Source organism: Bufo gargarizans, chromosome 4, assembly GCF_014858855.1.
Source record: "Bufo gargarizans isolate SCDJY-AF-19 chromosome 4, ASM1485885v1, whole genome shotgun sequence".
Classification (NCBI taxonomy): Eukaryota; Metazoa; Chordata; class Amphibia; order Anura; family Bufonidae; genus Bufo; species Bufo gargarizans.
In genome coordinates, this window is record NC_058083.1 from 357,341,658 (window position 1) to 357,355,764 (window position 14,107).

General features: G+C 43.5%; 1 protein-coding gene across 1 annotated transcript in view; it reads right to left on the reverse strand.

Annotated features, from left to right (window-relative positions):
• The window catches only part of KMO (kynurenine 3-monooxygenase), an 866,528-nt gene that overhangs the window by 627,878 nt on the left and 224,543 nt on the right, over positions 1-14,107 (reverse strand). The window contains exon 6 of the mRNA XM_044291809.1: positions 2,707-2,794. Within this exon, the coding sequence (XP_044147744.1) occupies positions 2,707-2,794 (88 nt within the window). The remainder of the gene's footprint in view (positions 1-2,706; positions 2,795-14,107) is intronic.

Consider the following 14,107-nt stretch of genomic DNA (forward strand, 5'->3'; position numbering starts at 1 on the left):
GGCTCAGGGCCTTATTGGGATGAGCAGATCTGCGTGGGGCATCAGCATCAGCGGAGGACATCCTGGCTATTCTCCAGAGTAAACCGCATCTTTCTGGGATTGCAGAGACATTTTCAAACTCTGCATCCTGCACTTCTACAGGCTCCGCCCCCACACCAAAGCCAAAGAGCCACACGCCGCACTTCCTCTGCCGTCGATCCCCCCTGCCCACAGCCTGGGATTTCCAGCGCGGGACTTACACCGAGGGACAGATAAGTAAAGCTTACACTCTACCGGGAGCCTCTGTCCCCTGCTCAGCCCTCCCAAAGAAGGACAAGAATCTTAGGCTGAGAGCACCAATCTTCCAGCCAGCGCACTGGCAAGGCTTCCACTTGTCCTGAGGGACAGGAAACAACAACTGGAGTAGGTAGGAGGGGGTGTGTTTGTATTTGGGCTTCTGCTGTTATTTCCTGTCCCTGAGAGGCGGGATCAAGCTCCTATCAATGTCGGTGTAGAGGTATTAGGGAAATAAAACTTTCTAGATTCTTCTACAATCTCACCTTCCATTAAAGGATCTTCACCCTCCCATGGTTTTGATGAAGATGCCTCATCCTTTAGCCAATCTGAGTCCGAGGAGGAGTCAATTGCTCTTTTTTGGCATTTTGGAGGTAAAAGGGCCAATACGTATATCTCTCATAGACACCAATGAAGATTTTACTTCCTCATGAATCATTGATTTGAATTCTTGCAGGATTGATGGTTGTTCTTCTCTTACTATATTAGTAATACACTCCTTACAGAGTTTTTTTTTTTGTATATTGATAGTAACATGGTACATAAGGCCGAAAAAAGACATTTGTCCATCCAGTTCAGCCTGTCATCCTGCAAGTTGATCTGGCAGTTTTCTTATAGCAGAATACTGTATACATTTGTTACTCTTCTTAGGCCTCTTCTGAGCCTCTTTAAAGACCTATTAGTAATAGATTTAACCCCATCAATCTTTAGGAACATATTTTAGAGTGCCATAAAAAAGGATTGTTTCCTATATGAGTGTTTGCACATTGGGCGCATGCTCAAACTATCCAGATACTAAGGGCAATATAATATACAAAACACCCACATGTCCACCCACACACAAACATATATATATATATATATATATATATATATACATATATATAATTTACTGCAACCAGGTGGAAGCATCAAGCTCTTTAGTTGCCTGTATCTCAGGGCCTGACATGACTCATCCCAGTCCCAGACCTCAGATCAGAAGCTCTGTGGCTCTCCCACTGATGTCTTCTATAGCAATCGACCCTGCAGTACTGCGGAACTTCCGGACACGAGCACGATCTTCCCGACACAGAAGTGACGTCAGACGCCCGCGCTCCATTTGGTTTCTGCCAGCTTATCCCACTAGGGAAAGGGAGGCTATGGCAGCATGCAGAGAGGCACTAGATCAACAGGATAAGAGTCCGCCAGTCACCCTGTGCAGCATAGGTAAGTTTACCGCCGTGAACCCGGGGACCACCAGGGGAAGTTAATAGTCTAACAAGGAAGGTCCAGGACTTCCTATGTGGCATCCTGCAATTTAAAATAAAAGTAACAAGGTTTATCTTCACCTCCCTAACCGGCAGAGAGACCTTTCTCTGTCCTGGCCACTGTAGGGGCAGAAAAACACTGGGCAATGGTGGAAGGAGGGGGCAATTTAACCTTTCTCTGTTTCCTGCCCCTACAGAGGTCAAGGGTCAATCTACTATTATAACGCCATCATGGTGGTGAAATGGAAAAAAATGTTCTTGCAGGTAGCTGCTTTTGAGGTTTTGCAGCAGTAAGGCAGTAACAGCAGCTAGAAGGCACTGCCGGGAACACCCAGCCTTAGCTCCTCACTTCTTATTCCCTGCCATTTGAAGTGAATTGGGATGGCTGAGCTGTAATTACACCTGCTCACTGCTGAAGTTGCGATGGGAAGCAGATAAACAATGAAGAGAAGACAGCACTCATACGAACGCTGCTTTCTCTTCAAACAGCTGATCAGCGGATACCGGGTGTTGCCCTCCATCTGATCTGATATTAGGTCATTAATATTAAAAAAGTTGACAACCCTCTTAAGGTCATGTGAGCATACTTTTTCCTCCCCAATGTTTTTTCTGCTGACATCTGTAGCGAAATTACACTGCACATTTTTAATGGATCCATCCGAAGCGAACCTGATAAGCTTCGGTTTCATCTGCTGGAAGAAATTTTGTGAAGTTCATAATAAACTCTGTTTGTTTCAGACTGATTTGCTCATGTCTGCATGCAGGGCTTTCTTTCTGTCCAAAATAATGGATCTCAGATGGAAATGGTTAAAACGAATGCCAAATGTGCATAAATGTGCATAATGGATGCTTAAAATACAGAATTTTTTTTTTTTGTCTATTTTTATGTTCTTCTGCCAGATCAGAAAAACGGACTACTAAACGGTGATGTGAACCCTGCCTAAGCAGACAGAGCCCCCTTCATTTTGCAAGCATCATGCGCTCTGTGCCACCACACAGGTCAGACAGCCCTAAGGCCAGACTTGTTATTGATCAATGTGTCTCAGATTGAGCAGTAACACTTCTTCAACTAATAGCATTTTTAAATACTGAAAAAAGCTATATATTTTTTTAAAAGAAACCACAAAGATTACAGTTGCTTTCAATGATCATTGTATAAATGATGCTATATATTTTTACTACTTACCCTTTAAACACCAACATACCAGATTCAACATTGCAGTCAGTCAACTTGTGTTGAAAATGCAACTTAACATTGGAATGCTTTTCTGCAGCTGTTGAATAATCAATATAATACAACAAATTGTTAAATTGAAATGAAATGAATGTACAGTTTGCTATATGGCAGAACTATCTTCTTGGTAGTCCAAGTACAAAGATCTCCTGTCTCTGGTTTTGGTCTCATTATTAGAGATGGGCGAAGTTTTGAAATTTTTTATTTGGCTGCTTCATTGAAATTTGACAATAAATGTGTTTAGTTACAAATTACTTTGTAATGATTCCATTTCATTGTATGGAGCAGGCCCAATAACTGGGAATGGCGATCGCTCCGCTCCCCCTCATATAACCGCTCAGATGCCACATTCAGCACTGATTGCGAGTTCCAAGGGTGACATTCAGCCTATCAGGGGGTTAATCAGGGGTTAAAACAAAAAAGATATGTGCACTGTACACTCACCTCATTCATTGGTCACGGAGAGACCATTACGGCCATCTTAATTGAAGAAAAGGAATTAATTCCCGTGCGTCACAGGTCAGTGTGCACAAGAATTGGCTCATCTTTAAACAAGATGGCTGCAACAGCCTCTCTGTGATCAAATGGATGATTTTTCTTTTTTTTTTTCTTTTAACAAAGCCATTTTAGGAAAAATGTATTAATTAACACGATGCTCCAGGAAATTCGTATTCGTGGTGAATCAAGTTTTTCCTGAAATTGGAATTGAATTCCACGTAGTTAACTTTGATTCCCTCAACACTACTAATTATGTCAAAAGAGTTGGCAAATTCTTAGGGAAAGTTCCCAGCACATACATACAAGCCTTACCTGTAATTTTGGCCTCCATCGGAGTTGTATGCATTGCATACGTTTTTAAACTGTGCATGAATGTGCTTTAGACTGTGCTTTCTAATATACTAAGCCACAGAAAAATAAAACTTACACTGCAGAGTATACATATTTTCTTTTATACATTGTGGCCAATGGATAACATAATCCACTTTATGGCTTCATTCAGAGGAATACATGGGAAACAGAGATACCAGTAATAAGGGTGTATTATTCTATATCTTTGTGTTTACAATTAATCCATGCAAGGAGTGCATACAGATAGAACACTGGCAGCCTGTAAAATTCCACAGCCTTAGGCCTCTTGCACACAAATGTGTGTTGGCCATGCCTGTGCTGCGGACCGCAAATTGCAATCTGCAATGCACGGGCACCGACCGTGTGCCAGCCGCATGCGGATCACGAACCCATTCACTCGTTCTATCTTTTTGCGGAACGCCAGCAAACCTTCCCACAACCAGAGAAGTATTATATGCTGTAAGCTCAGCTCCACTATACAGCGACAACAAGCTACTAGAGAACAGTCAGCAGCTACTGTCCAGCCAAGATCTGGAGGAAACATCCGCCGCTTTGTCTGGTATGCGGGCAAGTAGTGATGAGTAGAGTGGCATGGGAGCTGGTGTTGCGAGCGGTCAGGCTCCTGGCTCAGAGACCATTGAGGAGGACATCAGTGACATGCAGATTGTACTCGATGATGATGTAGCTAATCACAATTGGGAACAAGAGGGTGACAACTTGCGTGTGAGGCAGCGGCGGAGCCAGCAAGTCATTAGCCTGGCCAAGACTTAGCAGGGGGGCAGAAGTGGGAGGTCGGGAGCCAAACATGCCCTGGGTAGACCACCCGCTTTGCAGGAGCCTACCTGTCTAGAAAGTAGTGGTGCAGGGGTTCACGGAGGCAGTGGCAGTAGCAGTTAGTCAGCGTGTAGTGTGGGGGTAAAATCACCTACTCGGCGGTGTGGCAGTTTTTTGTTAAGCCGCCGAAGGAGGTGATCATGGCTATTTGCTGAATCTGTGGGCAAAAGGTGAACAGTGGGCAGGGTGCCAATGTTGGCACCATGGCCCTGCGTCAACATATGCAGCGTCACCATAAAGTGGCCTGGGAGAACCGTGGCAGCAATATGTTGATTCAGCCTGACGCAGCAACCGCTGCATCACCCAGTGGCAATCACCCAATTTCAGGCAGTTAAAGCTACACCACCTCAGCCGAAGGGATCTGTCTGACCTTCCCAACATCTGCTGGTCCTGATGCTCCTGCTCCTCGCACTCCTTCTAGAGATAGCCTTGCGGTTCGCCCAGCAGCCGTTTTGCGCATTCGCGATTTGCTGAACATGCAAACATATGGTAATATCAGCCGATGCCATATTATTTTGCATGCGGTTATGCTGTGTTACCGCAGCTATATCGAGGGACAAACGCTATTGGAATAACTAATTTCAACAGGTGTGATATACTGTACCTATTGCCCCCCCAAAAAAATTATTGAGGGGTGTGATATACCTATAATATACCTATAATATAATAACATACAAAGTATATTGTTCATTTGTGTTGTGCTTCAGTTGTGTGCAGTTCTACTGCAATACCGCACGTATATAGAGGGACAAGCGCTACAACTATTTGCAATGGGTGTGATAGACCTGTTGCCCCCAAAAACAGATAGATACCTGCTTCCACAAAATACTGATTAAGGGGTTTCATATACGAGCTTCCGCCAAATACTGATTGAGGGGATTACTATCCCGGCTTTTTACAAATACTGATTGAAGGGTGCAATAAACCTGCTTCCACAAAATATTGATTAAGGGGATTTTATATACCTTTGTAATGACCGGCAACACGCACAGGGAGGAAAACAGGGAAAGCCCTGCCCAAGGGAGAGGGAAAGGTGGTGACCCCTAACTCACCTTGCGGCTGGTACCTGACTGCCCTGACGTCCCTAGACAGGTTCCTCACCTGTGCGGCGATCACGTGCCTAAACCCTGGCTTTCCCTGAAATGAGCCCTGGATAGTGAACGGGCCGGTGGGATCGCTAGTCCTCACCACTGCACTAAGAGGGAAACATCAGGGAGAGGACAGACAAACACAGACAAACACAAACACCCAGGTGGGCGACCACAGCAGTCCACAAAGGTCCAACAGGGATCCGGAGGGTAGCGTTCTGATGCAACAATCAGAGAACGCAGCAACACAGCTCCAGTGGGTCAGAATAGATGTCCAGGCAGGAAGCTCTATATCTGGCAACCAGAGAAGTGTGAGAGGGGAATATAAGGAGGATTGGGAGTGCTGGACAAGGAACAGCTGAGAGAAGGAGCTACGGATCCCTGAGTGAGCCAAAACGGTTTGCAAAGCAAACCCAGAAAGCTACAATAAGGAAACATCCCTATCTTACATAGAGCGTGCAGCCAACCGCTGCGACCTCCTGACCCCGGGTACAACGGAGTCAGGCGTGGCTCTTGACACCCTCGTGACAACCTTCTTCCACAAAAAAGTGATTAATGGGCTCTATATACCTGTTTCCACAAAATACTGATTGAGGCGTGCGATACACCTGATTCCACAAAATAATGATTATGGGGTTTGATATACCTGCTTTCACAAAATACAGATTGTGGGGTGCTATATACCTGCTTCCAATAGAGTTGAGCAAACACAAACTGTAAATTTCGGATTCGTACGGAACTTTAGGTTTTTTGGCACCCGGACCCGAATAGACAATTTTGGAATAATGGTCACCTTTAATATTTAACTTTTATTATTAATATTGATAAAATAAATGCCCTAAAATGAGGTGCAGAATTGTGGTGAGCAGGGTGGAACTACTCTTGGTGAATATACTGAGACTCTAGGGAGGGAGGGAGGAATGGGGGGGAGGGATGCTGGGTCTCAGCCCCTATTAACGCCCTAATAAAGGAGCCCTGTTCCTGTTCGCCACCACCTCCTAACAAAAACCCTCAGTTCTCCCTAAGCAGTGCTCTGACTGCCCAGCTTCGTCCTGACAGGGAGCAAGTGAGGGGGGAGGTAGTCCCTAGATGTAGTTGTGGTACACCACCTGCGATAAGCCACCAGGTCCCTGGAGGCGATCGCTAATAGTACACTTGACCTGTGAGGATAAGTGTCTTGAAAAACAATATATGTGTGGGTGTCAAGGTTGAACACCCCACATATGTAATTATTGATGATGCTGAGAAGCTCAATAACCATGAGTGGCCCGACGCGTTTCCCTGTTGTGTTACAGTTCGTCAGGGGCCCTAAGAAATGGATATCAGCAACAGTAGGGGTGACTTGTCCACCAGTTGGGACAGTTCACCAAATCACACTTAAACTATAAACAGCAACGGTTATTAACAGCTGATATGTATCATAATTATTTCAGACAACCCCCATAGTGTGGCATTATAACAAGCCGCAGTCACAAATGGGGGTGAAAGAAGGTACTTAGCTCGTCAGGAGTCACCAGTCAGTGGACCTGTCCCTGCGATGCAGACTGGTTCCTATTCTTACACAGTCCATGTGCTGGACCCCGCGTGTGGCAGCGCAGCAAGAGACGCCGGCTCAGCTGCTCCATTTGAGCCATCGGCGTCAACTACTACTGAAAACAACCTTTTTTTTTCCTTCAGTTAGTCAATATCAATACATAATCGGCAGCCATTTTATGCAACGATAGTGCACCAGCACAGGATATCTGCATGTCTGCAAGTCCAGAAATACTGCTTTGAGACAGTATTTCTGGACTTGCAAAATTCAGATTGAGGAGTGCGATATACCTGATTCTACAAAATAATGATTAAGGGGTTTCATATACCTGCTTTCACAAAATACAGATAGAGGGGTGTGATATACCTGCTTTCACCAAATACTGCTTAAGAAGTTCTATATGACTGCTTCCAAAAAATACTGATTGAGGTTTGCGATATACCTGCTTCCACAAAATATTGAATACTTTTTTTTATATTCCTGCTTCCACAAAAAATTGATTAAGGGGCTCTATATATCTGTTTCCACAAAATACTGATTGAGGGGGCCAATATACCTGATTCCACAAAATAATGATTAAGGGGTTTAATATACCTGCTTTCACAAAATACAGATTGACGTGTGTGATATACCTGCTTTCACCAAATACTGTTTGAGAAGTTCTACTTGAATGCTTCCAAAAAATACTGATTGAGGGGTGCGATATACCTGCGTTCTCAAAATACTGATTAAGAGTTTGATATACCTGCTTCCACAAAATACTGATTGAGAAGTGCGATATACCTGCTTCCACCAAATATTGATAAAGGGGTTCTATAAAGCTGCTTCCACAAAAAACTGATTAAGGGGATTGATACACCTGCTTCCACCAAATATTGAATAAGGCCTGCGATACACCTGCTTCCACAAAATACTGATTAAGGGGATTGATATAACTGCTTCCACCAAATATTGATTGAGGCCTGTGATACACCTGCTTCCACAAAATTCTGATTAAGGGTTTTTTATATACCTGCTTCCACAAAAAATGGATTAAGGGGGTCTATATACCTGTTTCCACAAAATACTGATTGAGGGGTGCAAATAGCTGATTCCACAAAATAATGATTATGGGGTTTGATATACCTGCTTTCACAAAATACAGATTAAGGGGTGCTATATACCTGCTTCCAACAAAAAACTGTTTAAGAAGTTCTATGTAACTGCTTCCAAAAAATACTGATTGAGTGGTGCGATATATCTGCATCCACAAAATACTGATTAAGAATTTGATATACCTGCTTCCGCAAAATACTGAATAAGGGGTTTGATATACCTGCTTCCACAAAATAAAGATAAAGATAGAGGGTTGCAATATTCCTGCTTCCACCAAATATTGATTAAGGGGTTCTACTGTATATACGTGCTTCCACAAAATACTGATTAAGTTGATTGATATACCTGCATTCACCAAATATTGATTGAGGCCTGCGATACACCTGCTTCTACAAAATACAAATTCATTGGATTGATATACCTGCTTCCACCAAATACTGATTGGGGCCTGCGATACACCAGCTTCCACAAAATAATGATTGAGGGGTGCGATATACCTGCTTTTCACCCAATATGGTTCTATATAACTGCTTCTACAAAATACTGATTAAGGGGATTGATATACCTGCTTCCACCAAATATTGTTTGACGCCTACAATACACCTGCTTCCACAAAATACTGATTATAGGGTTTGATATATCTGCTTTTACAAAATTCTGATTGAGGGGTGCGATATTCCTGCTTCCACCAAATATTGGTTGAGGCCTGCGATACACCCGCTTACACAAAATACTGATTAAGGGGATTGATATACCTGCGTCCCCCAAATATTGATTGAGGCCTGTTATACACCTGCTTCCACAAAATACTGATTAAGGGGATTGATATACCTGCGTCCCCCCAAATATTGATTGAGGCCTGTTATACATCTGCTTCCACAAAATACTGATTAAGGGGTTTGATATACCTGCTTTCACCAAATATTCATTCAGACGTACGATACACCTGCTTCCACAAAATGCTGTTTAAGGGGATTGATATACTTGCTTCCACCAAATATTGATTGAGGCCTGGGATATACCTGCTTCCTCAAAATATTGATAAAGGGGTTTGATAAACCTGCTTCCAAAAATACAGATTGAGAGGTACAATATACCTGTTTCCACAAAATACTGAATATGGGGTTTTACATGCCTGCATCCACAAAATATAGACTGAGGGGTGCGATATACCTGCTTCCACCAAATATTGATTAAGGGGTTCTATATACCTGCTTCCACAAAATACTGATTAAGGGGTTTGATATACCTGCTTCCACCAAATATTGATTACGGCCTACGATACACCTGCTTTCACAAAATATTAATTATGGGTTTTGATATAAAAGCTTCCCCCAAATACTGATTGAGCTCTGCGATACACCAGCTTCCACAAAATACTGATTAATGGGTTTGATATAACTGCTTTTACAAAATACTGATAAGGGGTGCGATATACCTGCTTGCACCAAATATTGGTTGAGGCCTGTGATACGTGAGGCCTGTGATACACCCCCTACCACAAAATACAGATTAAGGTGATTGATATATCTGCTTCCACCAAATATTGATTCAGGCCTGCGATACACATGCTTCCACAAAATAATGATTAAGGGGTTTGATATCCCAGCTTCCACCAATTACTGATTAAGGGGTTTGATATACCCGCTTCCACAAAATACAGATTGAGGTTTGCGATACACCTCGTTCCACAAAATATTGATTAAGGGGTTTGATATGCTGCTTCCACAAAATACATATTGAGGGCTGCAATATACCTGCTTCCATTAAATATTAAATAAGGGTTCTATATGCCTGCTGTCACAAAATACTGATTAAGGGGTTTGATATAACAGCTTCCACCAAATGCTGATTGAGGCTTACGATACAACAGCTTCCACAAAGTAATGATTAACTTTTTTTTATATACCTGCTTCCGCCAAATATTGATTACTGCCTACGATACACATGCTTCCACAAAATATTGATTAAGGGTTTTGATATACCAGCTTCCCCCAAATACTGACTGAGGGGTGCGATATACCTGCTTCCACCAAATATTGATTAAGGGGTTCTATATACCTGCTTCCACAAAATAATGATTAAGTGGTTTGATATATCAGCTTCCACCAAATACTGATTGAGGCCTACGATAAACCTGCTTCCACAAAATACTGATTAAGGGGTTTGATATACAAGCTTCCACCAAATATTGATTACGGCCTACGATACACCTGCTTCCACAAAATATTAATTAAGGGTTTTGATATAACAGCTTCCCATAAATACTGATTGAGCTTTGCGATACACAAGCTACCACAAAATACTGATTAAGGGGATTGATATACCTGCTTCCATCAAATATTAATTGAGGCCTGCGAGATATCTGCTTTCACAAAATACTGATTAAGGGGATTGATATACCTGCGTTTACAAAATACTGATGAGGGGTGCGATATGCCTGCTTCCACCTAATATTGGTTGAGGCCTGCGATAAACCTGCTACCACAAAATACTGATTAAGGGGATTGATATACCTGACTCCACCAAATATTGATTCAGGACTGCTATAAACTTGCTTACACAAAATACTGTTTAAGGGGATTAATATACCTGCTTCCACTAAATATTGATTGAGGCCTGCAATACACCTGCTTTCACAAAATACTGATTAAGGGGTTTGATATACCTGCTTCCACCAAATACTGATTGAGGCCTAAGATACACCTGCTTCCATAAAATATTGATTAAGGGTTTTGATATACCAGCTTCCCCCAAATACTGATTGAGGCCCGCGAGATACCTGCTTCCACAAAATACTGATTAAAGGGCATTGATATACCTGCTTCACCAAATACTGATTGAGCTCTGCGATACACCAGCTTCCACAAATTAAGGTTCGGGGCGAAGTTCGGGTCGAGCTCGGATCCCGAACCCGAACATTTCTGGGAAGTTCGGCCGAACTTCTCGAACCCGAACATCCAGGTGTTCACTCAACTCTAGTAGCCACCAATTGCCATTCTTGCATGGAGGTTTGGGCCGTTTCCAGCGTCCCCACTCTGCCTCCGATTTGTCTCAACTCTCGCCTGAGGGAGGCCAATTCATGGGTGACTGGTTCCAGGGCTCTCACTAACGTCTTTTTCAGGAATTTCCTGGAGATCGGTAAGCTTTGAGAGCCTCTTGCTTCTTCATTATCGCTGTCGGCCTCAGATGCCTCATGTTCGCTTGTGGCCGCCTCAGCTTGAGAAGCGGGCGCCATCTTGGATTCTTTAGCAGCGCATATCGCCACCGCTTTCTTTATAAATTTGTCCATGGTCTTTTGGTGGCGGGTTTGCACCATGATTCGTCGGGTATGCTAGCGTAGGCTGTATAGGGAGAGACTTGATGTAACGGAGCTCAAGCACTTGCGACCATTCCCTTCCGGCGCTAGCTCCGCCCCCCAGGTGACTACCTCTTGAAGCTCATCAAGAGAATGCCAAGAGTGTGCAAAGCAGTAATCAAAGCAAATGGTTGCTACTTTGAAGAGCCTAGAATATTACATATTTTCAGTTGTTTCACACTTTTTTGTTATGCATATAATTCCACATGTGTTAATTCATAGTTTTGATGCCTTCAGTGTGAATCTACAATTTTCATAGTCATGAAAATAAAGAAAACTCTTTGAATGAGAAGATGTGTCCAAACTTTTGGTCTGTACTGTATGTACTCCATCACCCATCCTCATGAAGGTCTGAGTGGGGGGGGGCTCTGTGCTCACATTTCACTGCCATTGCTGCTGGAGGCGGGTGGGGGGGTAGGAGCAGTACCAGCTCATCAGCAGCAACTAGAGTCTAGATCACTTTTTTCTTAACCCACCTCGTGAATAAACAACCCACCAGCAGCAGCAAGACATGGAGCATACTTGGCCTGCATCCTGCCATCCCACATCAAATATCCCCTGGACTACTGGGCAACCAAACTTGATTTATGGCTGTATCTGGCGAGTTTTCCCTGGACAAGCTTTCCTGCCCGACCAGTATTGTGGCATCAAAGCGGGTGTTTAGTGCGGCAGGGGACATAGTTAACCCAAGGAGAACTTGCCTTTCCACTCAAAATGTAGAGAGACTGACCTTTTTGAAGATTAATCAGGCGTGGATCAGGGAGAATTTCCACATGCTGCCATAGCCACTTGAAGTTAAGTGTTTTCTTTCCCTTTTGTATTTTGTTTGGGTTATTTTGTGTGTTGTCATTTGTATTAACGCCTGAGGGAGACTCCTGTCCGTCCTTCCTTTTGGAGGAACAGGTTGTCTCAGTCCTGACATTAGTACCAGGGTCCTATAGGGTTAGTTAGGACATTAGGTATTACTATGTATGAACTCACCTCTGGGGTCTGTTCATACTGGTAGTTAGTCAGGACTTTGATTAGGGTTTTACTAGGAGTTGTCCATCTCCTTTCCCTAGTTTCCAGGCCTTATTTCCTCACCCCTTTCCCTCCTATGTTTGGTGTGGTGACAGGTACAAAAACAGAGAAGACATGCAAACTTTCCAATCCTATGTCATCTGTTTTGGATCCACTCCAGTTTTTTGTTGTTTTTTGCCCTTATCAACACTATTGGAATACTGACCAAATGCTGACCATGTGAAGGCTGATGCTTAAAAGACAGCATTCTTATTTTTTAGAAGAAGGAGAAGCAGTGCGCTCTTTTACTTCACAGTAGAATCTGGGGCCATTGCATGGTTCTTTGTACTTAGCGCTAACATTGACATGTAAGGCTGAGTTCACTCTTGAGTTATTTGGTCAGTTTTGGCTCCGTAACTGATCAGATAAGTGAAGTTTTTAGTGATTCTAAGAGTGATTCTCATACTGACTCACAGTACAGTTTCACTACTACCGCAGAAGTTTGGAACTGAGACCGTACTTTGAAACAAAGTTCAACCAACCCTGTGGAACCCGAACATCCACCGGTCCACTCATCACTACTTCTAGCCACAGCACACTGTTACTCCGGCTGCTGTCACCTTCCCCACTTTGTCATGGGGCCACTACTTGAAAATTGGTGCACTGCACAGTTACCGTATGTATGTGGCGATAAATTGTAGCAGAGCCTATATTTCAGCAGTTTCGTACTCTCTCCCTGCAGTTTCGCTTTCAAGTCTTCACACTGAGATTGGGCCACTAAGGCTACTTTCACACTAGCGCTTGATCGGATCCGTTCTGAACGGATCCGATCATATTAATGCAGACGGAGGCTCCGTTCAGTACGGATCCGTCTGCATTAATAACTTAGAAAATTTTCTAAGTGCGCAAGATGCCTGAGCGGATCCGTTCAGACTTTCAATGTAAAGTCAATGGGGGACGGATCCGCTTGAAGATTGAGCCATATGGTGACCTCTTCAAGCGGATCCGTTCCCATTGACTTACATTGTAAGTCTGAACGGATCCGCTCGCCTCCGCACGGCCAGGCGGACAGCTGAACGATGCAAGCAGCGTTCAGCTGTCCGTGCGGAGGCGAGCGGAGCGGAGGCTGAACGCCGCCAGACTGATGCAGTCTGAGCGGATCTGCTCCATTCAGACTGCATCAGGGCTGGACGGAAGCGTTCGGGTCCGCTCGTGAGCTCCTTCAAACGGAGCTCACGAGCGGACCAACGAACGCTAGTGTGAAACTAGCCTAAGTGGTAAAAATATAATTAGGCAAATTGGCCTGGGTATACCTGATTGCGTATTTCTTAGGCTATCAAACCTGATTAGTAGGAGAAAGCTTTTCACTTTCCTTTACATGTACAGTTTCAAATTGTCAAGCTAAAATTTCTTGCAGCTGTTAAACTCATTGAGTCAAGATAAAGTCATTGCTACATTGGATATTCTTATTTGTGAAGTTGCTGCCCCCTCTAGTATCCCTCTAATTTTCTATTTACAGAAATGAGTATGAAAAACAATAGTAACTGCAGCATGGTGGCTCATTAAAGCCTTGTAGTGCTGGGGTGCTAGTTTCAA